At 35.2% G+C, this 19,495-nt stretch overlaps 1 protein-coding gene across 1 annotated transcript; it reads left to right on the top strand.

Annotated features, from left to right (window-relative positions):
- On the top strand, positions 1–19,362 carry RB195_020593 (uncharacterized protein; the record flags this gene model as incomplete). Its single annotated transcript, XM_064188959.1, has 10 exons — positions 1–40; positions 15,349–15,421; positions 15,572–15,670; positions 17,113–17,240; positions 17,526–17,671; positions 17,790–17,935; positions 17,999–18,083; positions 18,161–18,321; positions 18,772–18,911; positions 19,247–19,362. 10 exons carry the CDS (start codon positions 1–3, stop codon positions 19,360–19,362), a joined length of 1,134 nt encoding a protein of 377 aa, XP_064044840.1.
- Positions 19,363–19,495: the final 133 nt, after the last annotated feature.

The following is a 19,495-nucleotide window of genomic DNA, read 5'->3' as shown; positions in this document are numbered from 1 at the left end:
ATGCTCTATCCGACGCTCACGTTGAATTTGATTATTTTTGGTGAGTTCTTATTGTTTTTCTCGGAGGAAAATATTGAGAAAATTCAAAATCCTCAACGTTTCTCCTTGCCCTCGAAGAAATAATGGGAAAAAACTCATATCCACTTGTTTTTTTTTCGAAGAAATACTGGGAGGATTTCAAATTTATTCTCTTTTTTTTCGAAGAAATATTTTTAAAAAAAAATCGAATACAATGGTTTTTCTCCTTTCAAATCTACGCATTAAAAAATCTGAATGTTTTCCAATTTTAATTCTCCAATACCAATTTTAAAAAAACGTTAAATATATACATTTTAAAAATTGTACCACCAAATTTTTTTTCCAAATCACTGAAATCAAGGATTTATTATGGAGATTTTCATAGTAGTCGGATTTTTACCTTCAATAATTTTTTATGGTCCCAATTACCTTTAATAATTTTTTTATGATCCTAATTTCTTGTATATTCTCACTAACGGCGATGACCACCGTGAGACTAAGAGCATGATGGCCTTTATTATTTGTCATCTCTTTTTTTTCGTGCAAGTTTCCTTGGATACCGTAGACACCATGGAACTCAGATGCAGACAAATGTAGCCTCCGGCATTCTTTGAACCCTCTAGATTTTTTTCTAATTCTAATTTTCCGAACTCTCGAGGGATGACCGATCATTTTCAGTACTGCTGTCAAATTCTAATTGTCACCGTAACTGTAGAAATGTTACCGTATCCCTACATCTTTTAATTTCTAGGAGGCGAAGACTCTGTAATTCAAAGGGGAATACAGTAATGGATTGGCCCAACTGCAGAAAAGAAAAGATTTTCTTTGGAAAAATGTACAATTGAGGCGGGTGTGGCGCAGTCGGTTAGAGGTCCGTTGTAGCCACACGGTCGAGGGTTCGAATCCGCCCCAGTGCTCACCAAGCCTTTCATCCCTCCGGGGTCGATAAATTGCTACCAGACTTGTCTGGGAGGATAAAAACACTGACTTGACCATCGGCTGGCCCCCGCAAGTCATTGTATAGGCCAGTACGCGTTTCAAAAACCTCATCGATTACGATTTCCAGTAAAACGCGTTTGCGTATCCAAGTGGATTGATACGCCAGTGACTTTATCTTTATCCTTTTAATGTACAATTGGAAAAAAAAACCCTCTAGTAAATGTGCGATTGGGAAAAAAGTCGTCTGGAAAAAAATCCGTATCTTCAATGTTATTGTGTCCTACCTGCAAAGGAATTCATTAAATGTGCAAATTAAAACAGGAAATTCTTCTAAATCTAATTTTTAAGGAGAAAATTCTTTGATTTTTTTTAGCAGAGAGAAATTGCAGAAAATTTTTACTTCGAACCAAATCTCTTTAGGAAAAATAGCACTGGAACGAAAAAAAAATCATAAAGTTATTTTTTTCAATTTTACCTGTAGTATTAATGTATTATCTAATTCATCCAGAAAAATTTCTGGATGAATTAGATACTACATTAATACTACAGGTGGAGTTATTTATCCATAGATTGAGCGTTTTCTTAAACTTTTCTTCCTTAAGCTCTTAGGAAGAGGAGCGCTTAAGGATTTCTAGCCGTCGTTTTACAAATTCAAACCGAGTGATGCAATTTCGTTGGTGAGAAGGATGAACAAACTGGAAAATGTTTTTTTTCCACGTTTTTTTCCAATATTTTATTTCTTTTCGGAATCTTTTTCGATGTTTTCTTATAGGCCGCTGGATATATGTTCAGATAATAATAATTACTCCTACAAAATATGTTTTTGATGATTTACATATCATAAAGGTTAGGATTTTTGCGAGGTTTGATCGAATAACGTTTGTTTTTTCTCGGGGACAATTTCCTACTACGGTGCTCGGCGTTTTTTTTACGGTAAAATATTTCCATAGCTGCTCTACTTCCGCTTTTACGGTGATGTTTCTTTTTGTTTAATCGTTCTGCTGGCGGTTGGTAACGTTTCCCTCCATCTTTCGTTTTTCTGCCTCCGGCGCCCCAAAATTAGAGCACGATGTTGCCAACGTTGTGCCGGATGTGGCTTTTGTTCAGCACCAATTATGGTCTCATTCAACTAGACCGCCTTTCAATCCGTATAAGTGCGTGGATATTTGAATTTGTTCGGCGCATTGATCGCATCAATTGTTTTTGAGGATGTAAAGAGCCGGATTTCCGGCTATCTAGCATCCAACGAGGTAACTGACGTAAATAGGATTGGAGACATGGTTAAAAAAAATATGGAAGGGACTCATCCTGAATTAAAAAAAAGAGATTTGTGTGAAATGTCGGAAGAAGAGCTCGATTTCCTTTCCGGTTATAGGTTGGAGATAAATCATCTCTCATCCTGTCATCATCGTAATATCGCCTGAGAGGATTTGCAGAGCAATGTTTTTCCAGGATGAGGATCGATTCCTATCTACTGAGCACAAAACCTTTACAGTCAGCTTTTCCAGCGAGGAAAAAAGTCCTCTTCCGGAAGAAAAAAAATCCCTGCACATTTTCCGTCGAATGCGACATCCCCATATTCTTACTGGAAGAATCACCGAGGTTCGATTTATTAAGAAAAAATTTGAGGATACCACATCCGTACAGAAAATTGCGTACTCATAAGCCTTCATGAAGGATTCACAACTGCCCACCGTAACCCAGCAGGAAAATTTTCTGGATTTTCAAAGTATGCTATATGCCTGAGAAATATGCATAAATATCTGAGAGAATTTGCTTTTTATTTATTTTGCTACAGATTACGGTAGCACGTAGTAATTGCAAAGTATATTTTTATTTTATTCCAATAAATCCAGATTTTTGAGGATCGTGGAAAAGCGACATCGTTTTGATTTGTTTACTTCTTATTTTATTTTTGATTCAGCATTAGTTGTTGTAAACAAGACTCAAGGAAAGTATTTCTAGGAGGATAAAGATATTCCTTTGATCACAGTTTAGAAAATTAAGGAAATTAAATCGTTCAGTAACTCTCCATAAATCTATTTTCCACGTAATACACGTATAAATAAGTTCGCTGCGGGACCACATCTTACATCCTAAGCTTGGCTATATGTTTTCTCTGTGGATTCGTTCATTTGGAGGTCAAACATCAGACCTCATCGTGGTTGGTTCGTGACAGCAATTTCTTCAGCTCAATACTTCATTGAAATTACTTCGGTGGTCGTAAACTACATATAGTAATCCTGAATAGCTAATTTATTAGTCCTTGCAGAGTTACTTTATGATCTACTTTCACTGACTCAATAATTTATACCGTAATACGCGTAAAACCATCCCCAAACTGTTCAGAAAATAGCCATAGAGCCGGACAGGCAGTGGATACATTTTGTGGGTCTCAACAAGAAAGAAGTGCAAGCTATGCTGGGAATTTAGATAAGAAAAAAAAAACTGAATTTAGTTAAATGCTTGTGAAACGTTTTCAATATTGATAGAATCTGAAGAAAGGATAAAACCCTGAAAAAAAGCTTACTGTAGTCTGTACTGTCAAATTGCAACGCTTTCGATATTGATAGAATCTGGAAAAAGGGTAAAATCCTGAAAAAAGCCTACCGTAGTCTATACTGTCAAATTGCAGCTATTTCCCTGATCCTGAATAGCTCTAATTTTTGCGGGAATTTTTAACGTTCGTAGAAAATAAGGTAATCAGAGTTTATCTTTATATCCGACTACTTGAAACGTATTTTCTCAAAATAAGTAGTCGAAGAGATTAACCTAAATTCCCGGAAAATGGGTAAAAAAAACCAGAAAAAAGCTTGAGGAATATGATGGATTATTCACATATGTACATTAATCGAAAAGAATCCTAACGTTCTTGAAGAATCTACTGAAGGGGTTAACGCTTCTCATTCACAGGAAAAAGAAAAAAAAGAAGGAAAAAGGAAAAAAGAAAGGTTCTATTTTCATTGTGATTGAGAATTGAAAAATTACATTGGTTTCGTTGTTTGTTTTGAGAATCGTGATCGAGTTTCGCTTTATGTCTCCCATTCATATCCATGTATATCTGTGCAAGACCTCCCCATGTGTGTGTGTATATGTGAGGTCCTGTGGTCTCGTCAGGAAAATCTTTGAAGATTTTCATTTTTAAAAAATTTAGAGATTCTTTTCTTGTGCACTTCAGTTTTTTTTTTATTTTCCAAAATTTCTCTTATGTTCATGCTTATGTGTTTTCTCATGTTTATCGAAGTGCAACCGTGTAAAATAAATGTAATTTTTCTTCTACTCAAATTTTTCCCGCTCTGAAATCGATCAAATCCTACAATTTTCCCCGTGTACACGACCCTGATCCTGTGTGGGAGAACTATTTTTCTTAACGGGAAATTTCATTGTCCTCGGATGAGCCTTCGATGCTTCATAATTTTTTGTAGGAGTTTTAGTACTTTTGAGACAATAAGCATGGTCTCTTCCTTCGACACCTTTCAGGATTAAGTTAAACGACGGCCGAAAGTTTTATGAGAAATATTTCACTCGAGAACAGGGCTGGTGATGCCTGGAATACTCGAACAGATGGTAATTATATTCTCTTTCTCCTAATTTGTCTTAAAAATTCAACTACTTCAAGCTAGATTCTGAAATTCACGTGTAATTTTCAATCCTGGCAAGATAATTAAGGATAGAGCCGTCATATGAGGACCAGAACTTTTTAAAAAGTTCTGGTCATTCTTGAAATCGGGTCGAAGTCTTTAAATTCTTGAATTGTCTTTAAATTCTCTGCTAAGCTCGTTAAGTAGTTTAACATGTCGTTGCTTGGTATATAAATAATATTCAAAGATCCTTCTTTTTTTCTGGATCTAAGATAGAGATTCTCTTGCTAAGATAGTTAGTTGAAAAAATAAAGAAAAAATAAAAGTGAAAAAACAAGAAGAAAAATTAAAATATAATTAACTTTTAGAAGGAGAAGAAAAAGAAAAATACAATTAACTCTAAGATTCAATATTCAGTTATTCTTTTCACCCGCTCAAAAAGGAAAAATGCATGAAATAGTCGATGAAAAAATTTAAAAAAAGGAAAAAAAGAAAATAAGAAATTGTCACGTGCACACGCACACACACCCAACGCTATGTATTATCGGGATATTTCATGCATATTTAAGTGCCCTGACCGATTACAAATTATTTCCAGCTGTTAGTTGTTTGTCAATATACGGTCGGTGTCATTCTTCCGTTCCACAAACAAACACAATTCATTTTATTCATTATTTTGTGAATGTATTTGCGGTAAACAATTGTTTTGCTCCGCAAATACGCGAATAGTGAATGAGTGAATAATCGGCGGGCAGCCGGCAGCTTGTTAGCGTCGGGTATGGTTAGTCTATGGCTGGGAATGAATAGGAAGGAAGAAAGGAAGGAAGGACTTGCAAGTGCATCGCAAGGATTCCCCGGAAGGATCTGGGATGAATTCGCGAAAAGCGCTAATTAAAGCAATTCAACAGTATTCTAGGAAATTCTCGGATCTATTCTCAGCCCCACGCTTAATTGTGTTCCACGTTCTTTGCTGTTGAATTGATTCTCGAGAAGATTTTTCACAAAGTAAACACATTTTTCACAAAGTACAAGAATGTCGAGAGACCGTGAAAGAGGCGCTCGTTAAGATGTGCCGGAAACGTTCCAGAACTCCAGAAAAACGCAAAAAAAAATACATTTTTCTGAAAAAAAAAATTTTTTGCTGAAAAATCTCCGTTTCAGATCCTTTACATAAGAGATTCGGTGGCCTGCACCGTAGTTCTACAGAGGGGAGGGCTGGTTTTTCCGGGAGATTGCTGCGTTGTTTTGTTTTATTATTTTTTAGAATATTATTTTTTTTTACTTAAAAGATATTTTATATTAATTCATTTTACATATTGCATTACATTTTAGAATATTTTACATAGAGAGGTTTGATGGTCCGCTCGGTAATTCTACAAAGGGGAGGGGGTGGTTTTCGCAAGGGATTTCTTCGCTGGTTTTTTATTATACTATTTTTATTTTACTTGAAATAAGATTTCTTGAAATGAGTGTTCCGGAGAAAGTTTTGTGGAACGCAATTTTCGGGGAAATCCCGGATTGTTAAGCGGAAAACGAATTAAAACCGCGAGAAATCCCACATAGCTGTGATTTTCATCTCCATCCCAGACGACAAACCTCCGCGACTCCTTGGAGTGCATGCGTAGTCGTCGTCTGCTCCAGAATCCAAAATTAGATAATCAGAGGGATTTTTGTTCCACTCAAGAGAAGGAAAATCCCCTGGGGAGCTACATAATTTCTATACAGCAACAATCGAATCGAATTAAAATTGTCATATTTCCTGGATTTTTCTATGTCATCGAGTAAAATTCTCTGAATTTCCCATTCTTCCCTTTAAAACATCAGAAAAGTCTTCATTTATATGAAAAAGAGATAAAATATGAATATTTTTACGAATATTTGCGTTTTTTCGCAGAAATTCCTGGAAATCTCCATTCCATCAGTGTAAAGAAAAAAAACCATTGGATTTCTTTGGTTCTTGGAATCTGTGATTTTTTTCCATCTTAAATTTGAGGAACACCTTTATGCAGTTGTCGAATATCCTCATTCGTTCATACCAGGCGGTGAAAATACTGGAGCAGTCCAGAAATTATGAAAAAAATTCCATAATTTCCCGTAAACTTCCATCGACCTTGACAGATCTTTGAAGATGATTTATTCACACATGGTGATCTGTTTTTTAAAATTATTTTTCTTATTTCTTGTTCCTGTGGAGATAATTTTTGATCTACACGGTGAGCGAATGCGCTTTTATGTTGATCAGAGAGGCTCGATTGTCGTCAGCACTTTTTCTAAAATGTGCTTTCGTGAGTCAGTGGATGAATTTTTTTAGAACAAAAAAAAATATTTATTATTGTTTATTAATATTTTTTTTAAAACAAAAAACGAATAACAAAAAACATTATTTAAAACAAAATCTAACAAAAACAATATTTTTGATAACAACAATCATTCTCCCATTCTCAAAAGAAAAAAACCCTCAGGGATCAAACATCGGATTGTAGGGTCTAGGTCGGTGCTGCGGGAAATCCACCAACCAGCGCTTGTACTTGAGTGTGATCCTCTCATTTATTTTGTTCCCCCGGAAAAAAAAGTAATCCATCCATAATCCGCCGTCTTTCACTTCTATGTATGTGCGCTTATCGTAAAAGTCCTTCCGTCCGAGAAGCACTGACTGGAAGCGGAGAGGAAATCGCTGCTACCTCCGATTATTCATAACGTATCGCGCTGTCCCATAAATTTCCCTCCAGTTTTTCTAATATCCTTATTTTATTTTTTTATCCTTTTATTTTGATATCCCTTATTTTATTTTTTTAAAATTTTTTTCCTCAACAATAAAGATAAATAGTAACTAATTAATGATAGAATAATAATTTACTAAATACCATTATTATAAATATAATAACCGCAACAATTAATTAGTAGAATAAGTTGCAATCAGCCACATAAGCAGGAAAAGACTCGACGGTCTTCGATTATCGATCGAGGGGTTATTGATTTTTTTGGTCTAGGGCTAAGGGTACTGCAAAATAACATCCACTGATGACAGCGGGAAGAAATTTATGGGAGAACTTAATAAATAAGTAAATAAATAAATGTATTGGTGCATTCATTCACGATAATTCCACCAATATCCTGCTTTTTGCGGCAGCGGACAACTCGTCCATAGTCGTAACTGAAGAAATGAACGACTTCGTATAATTACTACACGGTAATTCTGGTGTAATAAACGCTATGAGCTGGAATGTACGACTTGTATCGTAGGGATTTTCCAGGAATAAAACTTCGAGGGTGTTGTACGGGCGAGGAAAGATCCACGGAGGGGATTGAAAATGAAAAGAAATCAGAGATCACTCGAATCCTAACGTTAACCAGGGAATATGAAATTTAATTAAATAATTAATTTAATGTGATTCAAAATTTTCGAAGTAAAAACTCTGGAAAAAGGTCTAAAAGAATGAAGGAAGCTAAGTCAAAACTATCCGTGAACTTCTGCCAGTATCCTTAAACTTCTTCCAGTAGTAGAATCTTTTTCTGCCTTACCACCAAATTCTCTCTTTCTTCTCTAAATTCCAGACAGGCTAATTGATTCCTGCAGCGAAAATTCTAGAATCCACCGCTGTTCAAACGGAAATTGGTTATGAATAACTGGAACTGGTAAAAATAGTGTGGATATTTTCTTGAATTTTTATAAATGGCTGGAGGGAAGCCGCTTATTCCCCAGGCTAAACGATTCTAAAAATACTGACGTCGGAAGTTTTCACCTAAGTGGCGGCGGCGGTCGGTATACGGTTCCGGGGAGTAATTTCAGGATAATGTGTGCTAAGAACAAGAGCAGTTAAACCAAAAGCGAGCATAAGAGAAGCTTTGGGATTTTTTCTTCTTCCAGAATCGTTCTCGGGAGAAAATAGAACCTCATGAGGCCACAAATTAGCCCGGAAATTTTCCAACGATTATCTTTCCACAGATTATTGACGTCAGAGCAACACATCTTTCGACGGGTTGTTTTTCTTTCGGATTTTCTGCAAACAAAAATCCACACAAGTGAGGTTTTTGTTTCTTTTATGCGCTTCCACTTACACTTCGTGAATTATTCACGTCGCAAACACTGCAGAACAAAACTACGCCGATGCTGCATCGAACTTTTCGAGGATTTCCGTGCGTGGGAGAAAAAAAATATACTGTTCCAAGTGGAATATTTTACGTGATCCTAGAATTTATCCGTAATTACTTGGCAACATAATTGCTTTTTTTTACAAAAAAAAATCTGTTTCGAGGAAATTTTTATCCTTTTTTCGTATTTTATTCGGAGTGCTTCCGAACTCGGTTTATTGGATTTTTTATGCCACACCTCCCAAAAAACTATGATTATTTCGATTCGTAGGAATTTACGATGAGTTCACATGACTCTGACTGGTGCCGAGACATTATTGCTCGTCACATCTGTCCCACATTCAATTAGTATTGTTTTTTTTTTTCGCTGAAATAAAATTTTTATTTCAAAGAAAAAAATGTAATTTATAGGTGACTATAGCTAGGGTCTAATTGAAATTGCATGTGTGGAGTGAGTGATAGCTGTCTGTACTTTTGACAGGTTCTACTCAACGAAATAACTGGAAGAGGGTTTCAGTAGAATTGCATGAAAACGTTGTTTTTTTTCTTTCATTCATGATATTTTACAAAAATCATACTCCTGGACTGGGTAGTGATCGATAACATGTTTCATATGAAGCGTAGTCGGTAACAGATCCGTTCCCGCACAGGTCGACGGTTCGAAACCGCCCTACTGCCAACCAAACTCTTCATCCCTCCGGGACAAATCGATAAATTGGTGCCAGATCTGTTTGAGAGGATAAAAACACTGATTTGGCTATCCGCTGACCCCCGCCGGTCATTGCGCAGGCCAACACGCGGTCCAGAAAAACCTCAACGATTACGAGTTGCAGGAAAACGCGTTCCCGCATCCCAAATGGATTGATACGTCAGAGACTTTTTTATCCTTTATACTTTTTGGAATTATTTTCTTATTCTTTTTCCTTTTTGAATGTTTTTTTTATCTTTTTTACTTTTTGAAAGTTTTTTATCCTTTCTCACTTTTTGAGAGATCACAAAGAAAGCTGAGAAGAACAAAAAAAAACGAATTTCCAAGGACCTTGTAAGATTTTTTCTTCTTATTATAATTATTACATCATAATTACTATGTTGTTATTGTAATTGTTGTGTTAATTATAGCATATTACAACAATTATTGTAATTCTGTAAGTTTTCAGCTCCGTCTCTCTCACCTTGTTTTGGAATTTTTAAAAATTGTTCATAGCAAGGCAGCCTAGTATAGTGAGACCCTCAATTTTTCCTAAAAATTCGAGTTAGGAAGATTCTCGCAAATTTCTACTTCTAGTTTTATTTTTCTTTTCTACAAGTAAATGGTGCTAGTAAACAACAATTGAGATTTTTAATTAATACACGAGGGAATAAATAATAAGCACAACAATTTTTAGCAATAATTGGTAAAATAAGTTAGAATAATAATTCTTGCAGTAAATAAACAGAGGTAAACAAACAAAGAAGTGATAGGATATCATTTTTTTTCGGAAATCTCGCAAAAATATCATCCTACCGTTTTATTATTATATCATATTATTAAATTATTTATATTTTTATATTATTTATTTTTATTTTTTATTTTATACCTTTTATACCTATCCAAAAATATCACTATTATCTACTATAAAAAACGAATGAAAAATAATTAGAAAAAAATAGACCGCTCCCTTACTTGCTCTAACAGAAAAGAAATTTTTTCCTCGTTTTTCTGACCGGCAGCGATAGCAACGAGGGCGAAAAATAACTATATACAATAGAATAAATATATAATAAATAACAATAAAATATGTAATAAATGTTAGTAAATAAGAAGTAATAAAATTGTTTTTTTCCGCTCGAAAAAAATGCATTGGTAGGCAGGACAATAGGAAGGACATATTGAGAACTCGGTCCATCGTAAAAATAGCCCCGAATATTTGGAAAAAAAATTTCATTTGGTCGAAATGTGGACAAAGTCGCTTCCTAATGCATGAAACTCACTCTAACTTGACGTTGTTACGCACTTTGGGACCCCACACTTCAACCAAAAACAACGGATGACGTCAGCAAAAACCAATTACTGGTAATAGTAGCCAGTAGAAATAGGCGGGTGGCTTCAGTTCCCAAGGGGAAACCGCTTATAGCACTTTTATTTTCTTTTAAGATGTATACGAAAGGATATGCTACAATCCTAAAGGGATTGGTGATAGTAAGAACAGAAAAAAAAACAAAAAATAATAATATAAAATGTAAAAAATAAATTGGAAATAATGTATAGTAGGATGGTTCTCGGAGAAAGGAATAAAGGATTTTCGTTTTTTTTTCTTCAGAAACGAATTTTTAAGCGATGATTTTTAGTATTTCGTTTCTAAAACCGAAAAAAAACCTTCAGTGTACTTCCCCTTGAAAGATTTTTCCGGAAGTTTCCAAGACACGGACAGTTTTTTGTAATTTTTGTCAGAAGCTTTAGGCTGTTTTCCGAATTTTTCCAATCCGCACTTAATTTCTTGACCGTGCGCTTTACATGGAAACTGGAGTAGAGGTTAAAATCTCTTTGTATTTAAGATGTAGCCAAAAATCCCAGCATTTACTTCCTTTTTTTTACCCTCCTACAGTACCTCGTCCCTTCAAATTTGCTTCAACATACTTTTATTGGCACTTTTTCAAGCTTCTCTATGACTTTTGTGAAAAGCTCAACGATAATTTGAATCACTTGGCCCGTTAATTATTTGATTAATTAATTAGCTACGTGTTTAATTAATTGATTGTCTACATACTTAATTAACTATTTTATTAATTAGACAGAACTCATTTAACTCCCACGTTTGATAAAATGTCGAACAAGCTCATAATAGAGCCATATCCATACTGTCTGTATTCAGTTTTTCATAGAAATTTACCAGCTTTTACAGTACTAGGCGTTGATGTACTTTTAAAATTCAAAAAAAAAATGTCTCGAAGTTTTTTTTTCGCCAGAAATATGGAGCTCCAGGGCTGAGTTCTCTTTTTTCAGCAATTTTTTGCAGCAAAAGCTCACCCGCGAGACAGCAACCTAATAGAAAGAGAAAGAGACTCAAGAAAAAACTTAAAGAAAAAATAAACTTAATAACCTAAGAACCTATTAGAGCATGGAAGGAGCCAATTTTAAAGCTACATATCTTTTCGGAAAGAATTCGTAACTACTGGAATGTGCCACCGCTAAATTGTTTCCTGGATTACTTGAGTGCATGGAAAATTTCTCGACGAAAAAAACGAAAATTTACGAGATCGACTGGTGTTCTTTTCGAGAAGTCGGATTCCGGAGGTTGAGCTAAACTGATTGAAATACGAAAATTCAACTTCCCCAAATTTTACAAAAATCATCTCTATATAAAATATAAATAGAAATAATCGGTATAATATAAATAGAAAGTGTAAATATTTATGTTTTCTCCTTCTGAAAGAATTCCCGAATTTTTCGACACTAAGAATTTTTTTTTCGAAATTCAATCCTTAAAAAATCAGAAACTACTCCCAGCATATGCTTTGTCGGAGGACAATATCCTCAAATTTCCATGGGCAGCTCACTTTATTTTAGGCTCACTATTAGAAATTTGCTCATTTCCATGGAATGAGACCTATTTCCGGCTCGATATCGTGGAAGAAAAGTCCGCAGTGGGTGGTGTGTGGGGGTTTCGCTAAAATCCTCCCTCCCCCCCCAGCCAGCAATGATGTCACGCCGAATTTACTCAACTCGTTAAATCTAAATTTAGAGCTGTGTCGTTTTAGTTTTAGGGATTGTGGGGGCCAATGTTTTGTCCATCAGCTGATAATTTCCTCCTCAACCAAATATCAAATGGAAAAAAACGCGCATTTGAAATTCCCGCGTATTCCACGCGATTTCTTGCCGTGTGTCGGCGAACGACGATTTCCTCTTCATTAGAAGGATACTTTGGCCAATAATAGAGCGCAAATTTTTTTGTACTTGAAATAATTGAAAAATAGGGGGAAAATGGTGCTACCTTCATCTTCATGAGGTAAATTACGATTACAGTAGTAGGTAGTACTGTAGAAAAGTCTCGCGCAATTTTACACAACAATTTTTCACTCCTTGTAGATGATGGTTTAATTTTTATTTTTCTTTTTAACTACGGTCTTAAATACTCTAGTTCCTTTTTCAAATTCTTATTTCTTTCTTTTTCTCTTTCTTTTCTATGACGTTTTATTTCACAAATTACACAAAATTATAAATTATTATTATGGTGATTACATTTATTTTCGTCCGATTATATCTTTCATACGAAGTGACGTTCGTTGTTTAAATTATCGTCAAATTCGTCACTTCTTTTTTTTGACTTTGCGAGAACTGGTCTTTTTTTTCTTTGGACATCTATAATCAGCAAAAGATAATAATTGCTACTGAATACTCTGCCATTGCTAAATCTTCTCATGAACCCATTCCAGGCTCTCACGCCCGAAAAGAAGGGGTGTTCCAGTTCCCTGATCTAATTGATCCATTGAAGACTTCAATTTTTTGAAAAAAGTCATTCTATTTTTTTTTTTTACCGAAGAGAAATACAACGAGATATATGGGTTTCGGTAGTTCTATAATATTTCTTTTTGTGAAGAAAAAAATAGACATGATTCATCAGAGACCAGTAAATTTTTCTGGAAATTGTCTTCTTGAGGTCCTATCCTGCTCTTTAAGTGCATGGACTCTTGAACTTGTTTATATCCAGATGCGTCAGACATAAAAGAATTGATTGGAATACAAAGATTGAAAATTTTGCAGTAAATATGTCTCACTGCTTTTAATCGAGCAGATAATTTTCTAATCCCTGTAAAATCCGGAAGTTTTTGGCAAATTCCAGACCGCTGCTAATGGATTATTGCCGTAATAACACATACATACGAGACGCATTACCATCTCAATCCACAGAAGAAGGAAATTTTGTGAAAAAAAGGAAAGGAAGAAGGAAAGGAAAAGAAAAAGAAGAGAGAAATTTTCCACTGCCAAAATTTCACTTTTCAGGGATAAAAATGACGTGAACTAATCGATTTCTGTTGGATTCGAAGTTAGGGGTTAACTTATTTTAGCAATAGGCTAATTTATTCTGTAAATAGTAGTTTTAAGCAGTTCATAACTCAAAAATAGACTTCAAAAATAGGATTTAAATCAATTAAATCAATAATCAAATAATTTTCTTCTTGATTTCCCGGTAACAACGCAATCTTCATTGATTTATTTTGTTTAACTATGTGAAACGCGTTAAATTTTGGAATAATAAAAGTACACGAGAAATCCGAGAGGAATTTTCCCCGGACGTACAGTTTTAGATTGTTTCTTCTCTTCTTCTCTCTGTTTCTCCTTTTAGGTTGTGTTTTTTGGAGGTTTTTTTCTTGCGTTTCACAAGTGATAAATAATAAATAAGCATATTAGACAACAAACAATACTTTAACAGAAGGAATTTCCACAACGTGAATTTAAAACGTGAGCGAACGATTCCGGGAGAATTTGTGGATGCTTCATCTTTCGGATATACTTCTATATACGGATTCGGATATACGGTAAACGTTTTGGATTGGGGTGCTAGATGTCATGAGCGGATTCTTCATTTTTCGGAATAGGAGAACGGCATCCTTGGCATGTTATCCGTTACGAAAATACTGCGCGAAGCCCCGCTGACAACGACTTTGCCGAGTTTTTCTTAAATCGGCCGCCTTACATAAATCTGTTCTCGTCTTTTTCGTTTTGATGCACCATTCTTGTATGTGAGTAAATAAATAATTAAATAAATAAATAAATATGCAGGTATCCTTTCTACCATAAGGTACTGTTCTACCGTACAGCTGTTTTTTTTCTAGTCTTTTTCCAGGTGAAATTTAGAGGTGTTGTTAGTCTTTGGTTTCTTTTTGCATATAAGCTCTATCGTAGACAAAGAAAAAAGTGTAAACACCACATTTTGGTCAATCATCTTCTTTATTATATTTGTCTATCTTATCTTTTTAGCTTTATTTTAATCCTTTATTCATGTACCTCGGAAAAGTCGATTATCCTGCACAATGACTAATTCCCATAGTTTATTACCTGTTATTGGGGTTACCTATCGAAAAAAAGGGGGAAAAAAGAGGAAAGGAAAGCAAGAAGGACAGCAGACCGCAGCAAAGGGACTTTAGGGGATCAGTGAGGAAAAAAACGTATTTTCAAATCGAAAAATTCAAGTTGAAACGTCGCAGAGATCTCGCAAATTCAGATTTTGTCGCAGGATTTGTAGAGAAGAAAAGGATGAAGATGGACAGATCGAAAAAGAAATTGGTGGACAGCTGAATTCTGAAATGTGGAAAAAAAAGCAGAAAGCGATTAAAGCAGGCGATTTGGATGGACAAGCGTGAGCCTTTCGTCCAGGAGAAGCACGGATAGGCAGGAAAAATTCCATCAATTACAATATTTATGTACTTCTTCTTTTTCTATGTCAGAAAATATAAAGTAAGAATAAACTTAGGAAAATATCTTAAAAATAATAATAATAATAATAATAAGTAAAATAGATAAATATATATAAATAATAACATATAAAATAAGAATAAACTTGGGAGAATATCCTAAAAATAATAATAATAAATAAAATAAATATAAATATAAATAAGTAAAAATATATAAATAATGAAATATAAAATATTACATTCACTTCATAATCCTTTCTTTTCTCTTCTTTTCTTTTTCTTTAAAGAAATTCAAATATTCCAAAAAAAAATTTCACCGTTCTAGCTTCACTACCGGTATTTTTGAATGTGATCTCTTTGATACCATTGGTTAGTCAGAAGAAGGGACGCTCAATTCGGTCAGTTCTTAACTTTTTCCCTTTTTTTCATTAACTTTCTGGAAGAATAACAATGGGATTTTTTTAACTCCGAAGAAAATATTATCGCATTTTTCCATTACCGTAATATTCGCGATGGGTGCAACAAAAATAAATAATTGTCTTTTTTAGCGATAATCCAAGTCATCTACCACTTCTGATTCTTCTACTAATCGATATAGCTCTGTCCGTAATCCTTGCCGTTCCGGTGTATTCGTTCATAAGCGAAGAGTACGTTCTATTAAGTTTTTCATGGATTAATTCAATCATCGACCTGCCCTAAAGTAATCAATTATTGATTGGGAAAAAAATCGACATCAACTAGTGCAACAGGAAGTGTACGTATACCAAAACACAAAAAATAGATGTAGATAGGTAATAAAAATAAAAATTGATAGGTAATAAAAATAGGAATAGAAAATATCAAATGATTTCGGTGGGGTTGACAATGAGAATTTTTATGATTGAGCTTCGAAAAGTTTTCGGAAAAAAAAAGAAACTCTCGAAAAAAAAAGAATTTCGAAGTTTTTTCATGGTACCGCATACGACTTGTAAATTGTGCGTTTTGATTTTTGACGGGGAACTATGCTGATTTTTTTCCCATTTTTTTTCTAAGAAAGAAAAAAGTGTTTCACACTCTAAGAGAGAAAACAAAAACAATTTTCATGGTCGTCCTAATTTTTTCCGATTTTTTTTTTGTAGAAAGGAAAAAAGCAAAGATTCAAACTCTTAGCCAGAGAAAAAAATTGTTCTTTCAATCCTTTTGGATATTTTTGATGCAGTTTTCTAGAGGCTTATGTTATTTTTTCTTCATTAACTCCATTTATTTCACTTCCTCGTAGGATCTTCTGTGTGAATTTGCAGGATTTCTTGAGATTTTTTTTTGAGATTTTTGAGATTTCCCGATGTGAAATGCTTCGGACAAGCATCTATCCAAGGTTTTAAATCTATAGAATTCGTTTGCTGGAAATTTTTATTTGATATCTTACGCATTCATCTATATCTGACCGTATTCTCCATTTTATAGATAGAATAGCTATTTTCTAGCCGTCACCAATGAAATATATTCCATTCCTGTCATTTGACAGGCAGCGCGGTGGTGGGAGTGAATGGTGGATGTTGTGAAATGTGGACCTGCGTCCTGTGATGAATGACTTCCTTACGACGACGGGACGTCACAATTACTCAGTCCCAGTCAGAGATTTAAGCGACCATCGACGATTATCGGAAGCTGGAAGCCTCACAGAAAATATGCTTCTTGGTCTAGAAGTAGGGGGTGGGGGGATCATATTTTGTACGAAGGGGATTTCCACCAAAAAAAAAAATAGGAAGAAAATCCTCGCAAAATAGAAAATTCAAATTAAAACGCTGCTCCTAAACTATATACAGTAATGCTTGCGTTCAAAATTTTCAAAAGAGAAGAAAATTTCCAAGAAAATTCCCATTTTCAAAGTTCCCCAAATGTGATTCCATCAATTTTCGAGAGTTTGAATTAGGCTTCAAAGTAGTCAAAGTTTACATAGAAATCGCCCCTAAAAGTTAGTAAATAATAATTAAATTATTTTAAAAGTCAATAAAAAGGTCTTAAAAATGATCCTCAAGTGTTAGTTTGACACAAATGAAAATAAAACGAAGTGGTTACTGTAGCTGTCGTGTAATTTGTGCAATTACAGAGGTATATTCTCCGATGCCGCATGTCAAATCTATGGTGGAATTGACATGGCACTATCCTTATCTCAAGTTGTCCTAGCGACAATTATTGCCTTCGATCGATACATTGTAACAATTTCGCCAAAATGGGGTAAGTTCATTGCGATTTCCCATGAAAATGATACGGTAGCCTTTACAGTAACTATTTGTGGACAGTGAGAAAGAATTCCTGAGAAGAAGTTGAAGTTTGATGAGTGTGGAGAAAATCCAATGGACGCGTTTTTCTTTTGCGATTTCTCTTCTAATCCGGAAAATTGATATATCTACATATTTGTGACCTACTTATCTTTCTTTTTTTTCTTTTTTTCCTCGTTCCTCTTTTTTCTATTTCCTTTCTTTTTTTCTTTCTTAAAAATTTTCCTCTTTTTTCTCACAGGAAAATGGCGTTGTCATTCGAATTACATGAAATTGATCGCTAGTCTTACCGTGTTCGCCACTCTATGGAGTATTATTCCGATAATTGGTTACGGTAAATACAGTACTTTTCACGGGAATACATTTTGTTCGTTGGATTGGCGACAAGTGAGTCCAGAGATCTTATTTGCTTTATTAATGAATAAATTATTGATTGGTTTGAATTACTGATCCTCGAAATTTGAGGGTTACTTTGAGGTTCTCCGCGTACCTGACCGTATTCTAGGGTGATTTTGACGCAACATCCACGGATTCAACGGATGATGCACATCATTATATCGCTTTTCTCACAGCAACATGTCTAATTTTTTTCCTAATACCGGTTTGTATAGCCTCTTCCTTCTACTACAGTATTATCGATCATGTTGACAGGTGATCCTCTGCGTCTCTAACCTCTCCTGTTCTGTATTGAAACTGATTTCGTACCGATTTAAGGCTGAATTCAACTGAGGTACGTGAGGAGAATGGAAACGCCATAACCGATTGTTGTACGTGGGCTCCAAAGGACAACGTGGCTAAGGTAGGAATTTTCGCCAGGAACTGATTACGGTAAGGTACAGTAACCAGAGTGCACTGTTTGTGTTTTTTTTTTCCTAGGTCGGTCTCAGTTGTCTTCTTGCGTCAACGTTACCATTTTTGGCATATTCTATTGTATGTCTGAATCCGATGAAATCCGACTTCAATAATGTTTCCTACGTTGTTGTTCCAGTGATAATTAGCCGATTCTGTCCGCTGCTGAATCCGATTTTTTACATATGGTAAGTTCCATGGATGTGCTCAATCAAGCTGGCTGTGTGCGTGTGTGTGCACTTTTCCTCAAAACATCTCTGAAATTACCACAAAACGGAATTTTTTCCTCCACAGCCATCCATACGTCATTAAAATGTGAATCAAAGCAGTTGCGACGGGGATTTCGAAAAATACACTCGGGTCAAAACAACACGAATCACGAGCGTAGTTCCGGTGCATTTGCGTACGCGCTCGAAACGCTACGGTGGAGGCAGCAGTTGGGACCGTGGTGGGACCGTCGCAAAAACTGCACCGATGCATGATGCCGGCAAAAGTTGCACCACGCTCCTAGCCGCTGCGCTCCACCGAACCGCCACGAGAGAACCCGCGTACGCGATTGCGTACGTGCTTCATGTCGTTCTGACCCTAATATATCTTCGCCGGAGAAAATATTTTCGGGCTACGGTAGCGAAATTTAGGTGCAATCCCGACGTAGTGCCAATAAATGAGTTTTTGGCGAAACGAATGGCAAAACGACGACCACCACCGAAAACCTATCATACGATCAATCTTATCGCTGAAGTACCTGGAATGTCGTTCCCGATTCTCACACCTACAGGTCTGAGAAATTTTACTGTATTTTTTTTCTTTGTTAGGATAATAGGATGTTAGGATCTTCAGTTAGACAATCTTCAGTAACACACACATTGGTAATTTCTTTATTTTTAATTTTATTTTGTTTCAAACAACATATTCGATTGTTTTTTCCTCATTTAAATAAAGAAGCAATTTTTAGTAACGTACACATTACCAGTTTTTTTATTCCGTATATTTCTACTGTTTCTTTTGAATGCTCTCTTCGTATCCATCTCGATTACCATAGAATAATAAAAATAAATAAAAAGATTTGGAAAAAATAAAATATAATAATAACATAACAATATTTCATTTTAGTGTCCGTCACTCGACGACAACTCCCACAAATTCCATCAAATTTGATATCGCCCACTCGAAAACAAGTATGCTTCGACGAGGTCGACGAAACCAGCCCAATGCTTCATAATAGATAGTGTATAGTGTATAGCGTGTACTGTATTACAGCTGTGTATCTCTCTTAATCACCTTTGAAGTTTAGCGTATCACGAAATTGACGTAATGGTGGAAATTTGTGGAAACCTCATGGAAAATTTGAAGTATGAGGTG

Source organism: Necator americanus, chromosome II (genome assembly GCF_031761385.1).
Source record: "Necator americanus strain Aroian chromosome II, whole genome shotgun sequence".
Lineage (NCBI taxonomy): Eukaryota > Metazoa > Nematoda > Chromadorea > Rhabditida > Ancylostomatidae > Necator > Necator americanus.
This window is presented reverse-complemented; position numbering and strand designations above follow the sequence as displayed.